Here is a 1,523-nt window from a genome sequence, read left to right as displayed (position 1 = left end):
AGCCAGTGCACCGTCTGCGGGGGGGGGGACACACACCGTGACGGGGGGCCAGCTCCCCGCAGCCCTGATGACACCCCCAGCCCTGGCCCAGGGCAGGAGAGGGTGCTCGGTCTCCTGGGGCCAGCGCGGGGACACAGCTCCAGGACACCAGGGGAGGGAAGGTGAGACTCTGGGTGCTGGCGCAGGGGGTCCCGGGTGCCCCCACCCCACTGCTGGGCACTCACCACCTGGGGGATCCGCTTGCAGATGGGGGGGTGCAGGGCGGTCAGCATGGCCAGGGTCCCCGAGGCGGCCCGCCGCAGCTTCTCATCCTCCTCCCCGCTGTACAGGACCATCAGCTTCAGCCGGTCGCTGCCCTCGGCCAGGAACAGCTCCTGCACCTGCAGAGGAGGTGGAGGGGGGCAGGGGGGGGGTTCAGGGGCTGGGAGCCCAGCGCAGCCGCCCAGCCCGCCGCGGCCCAGCCCTCACCTCCTTGCTCATGGCCATGTTGCACATGCACTCCGTTGCAGCCAGCCGGATCAGCTCGTGCTCCTCAAACATGTACCCCTCGATCATGGGCACAGCCTTCTCCTTCAGGATCTTCTGCCTGCGGGGAGGCGCCCGTGAGCGCTCCCCACCCGGGGCAGCACACCTCCGGGCCAGACAGGGACAGGCCCTCTCTCCCCCGTACCCGGTCCAGCTCCGCGCTGGCCCCACCGCCCCTACCGCAGCCTCTCGCTGATGCCGGCCAGGTTGGTTAATGCCATCAGCCCCTCGAAGTTCTCCAGGCCCGTGCGCTGAAGGTGCAGAAGGCTTACCAAGGGCCGGACCACCTCGTAGATCTGTGGAGGCAGCAGCGCAGGGCTTGAACCCTGAGCGAGGGGCAGGGGCTCTGCACCCTCTGAGCCCAGCCCAAAGGCGAAGCTGCTCCCATCAGGCCTTTGTGGGGAACACCAAGGGTCCTGCCACCTCCCCCTCCTCCGGGAAGGGCAAGCCCGTGCTGGCAGTTCCAGCAGCACAGATCTGAGGATCACCAGTCCTGTGGCCTTTAGTTCCAGGACTGCCAAGCCCTTTCCCAGTGGGCGGTGTGGAGCCCACCCTATCCCAGATGCTGCACACAGGGACCGGGGCAGCTCCAGCCGGGGCAGCCCCTCCTCGTGCTGCTCAGCCCGCTGCCTCCCCAGAGCAGACGCACGCCTGGCTGCAGCAGCCCGGGAGCACACAGTGGGGGGAGCCCCTGCTGCAGCCCCGTCCCCACTGCTGCTCCCACGCAAGCCCCTGCACAGCCCCAACTGCCCGCACAGGGCCCCTGCTTGGCAGACCCGTCCCCACAGCGGCGACACTCACCCGCTCTCCGGGGAAGGCCATCTCCGGGTTGGAGGTGATGGTGATCTTTGCCAGGGCCTGAGCTGCCTTGGTCTGCCCCACCTCAGTGCCCTCCAGGGACAGTGGGATGAGAGCCTGCAGGCAGAGACGTAGCAGCCAGGTGACGGCAGCCCCAGCTTCCCCACGTCTCCTGTACGAGGGCGCCAGTGTGCCCTCCT

At 68.9% G+C, this 1,523-nt stretch overlaps 1 protein-coding gene across 1 annotated transcript in view; it reads right to left on the bottom strand.

The window, feature by feature from the left end:
• Positions 1-1,523, bottom strand: part of UNC45A (unc-45 myosin chaperone A) — a 9,540-nt gene that overhangs the window by 3,508 nt on the left and 4,509 nt on the right. The window contains exons 12-16 of the mRNA XM_035902280.1: positions 1,327-1,440; positions 706-821; positions 469-586; positions 225-380; positions 4-14 (exon numbers count right to left, since the gene is read on the bottom strand). Coding sequence (XP_035758173.1) covers positions 4-14; positions 225-380; positions 469-586; positions 706-821; positions 1,327-1,440 — 515 coding nt within the window. The remainder of the gene's footprint in view (positions 1-3; positions 15-224; positions 381-468; positions 587-705; positions 822-1,326; positions 1,441-1,523) is intronic.

The sequence above is a fragment of the Egretta garzetta genome, unplaced genomic scaffold, assembly GCF_000687185.1.
Source record: "Egretta garzetta isolate BGI_Z169 unplaced genomic scaffold, ASM68718v1 scaffold689, whole genome shotgun sequence".
Classification (NCBI taxonomy): Eukaryota; Metazoa; Chordata; class Aves; order Pelecaniformes; family Ardeidae; genus Egretta; species Egretta garzetta.
The sequence above is the reverse complement of the archived record's forward strand: the minus strand, read 5'-3'. Positions and strand labels throughout refer to the sequence as shown.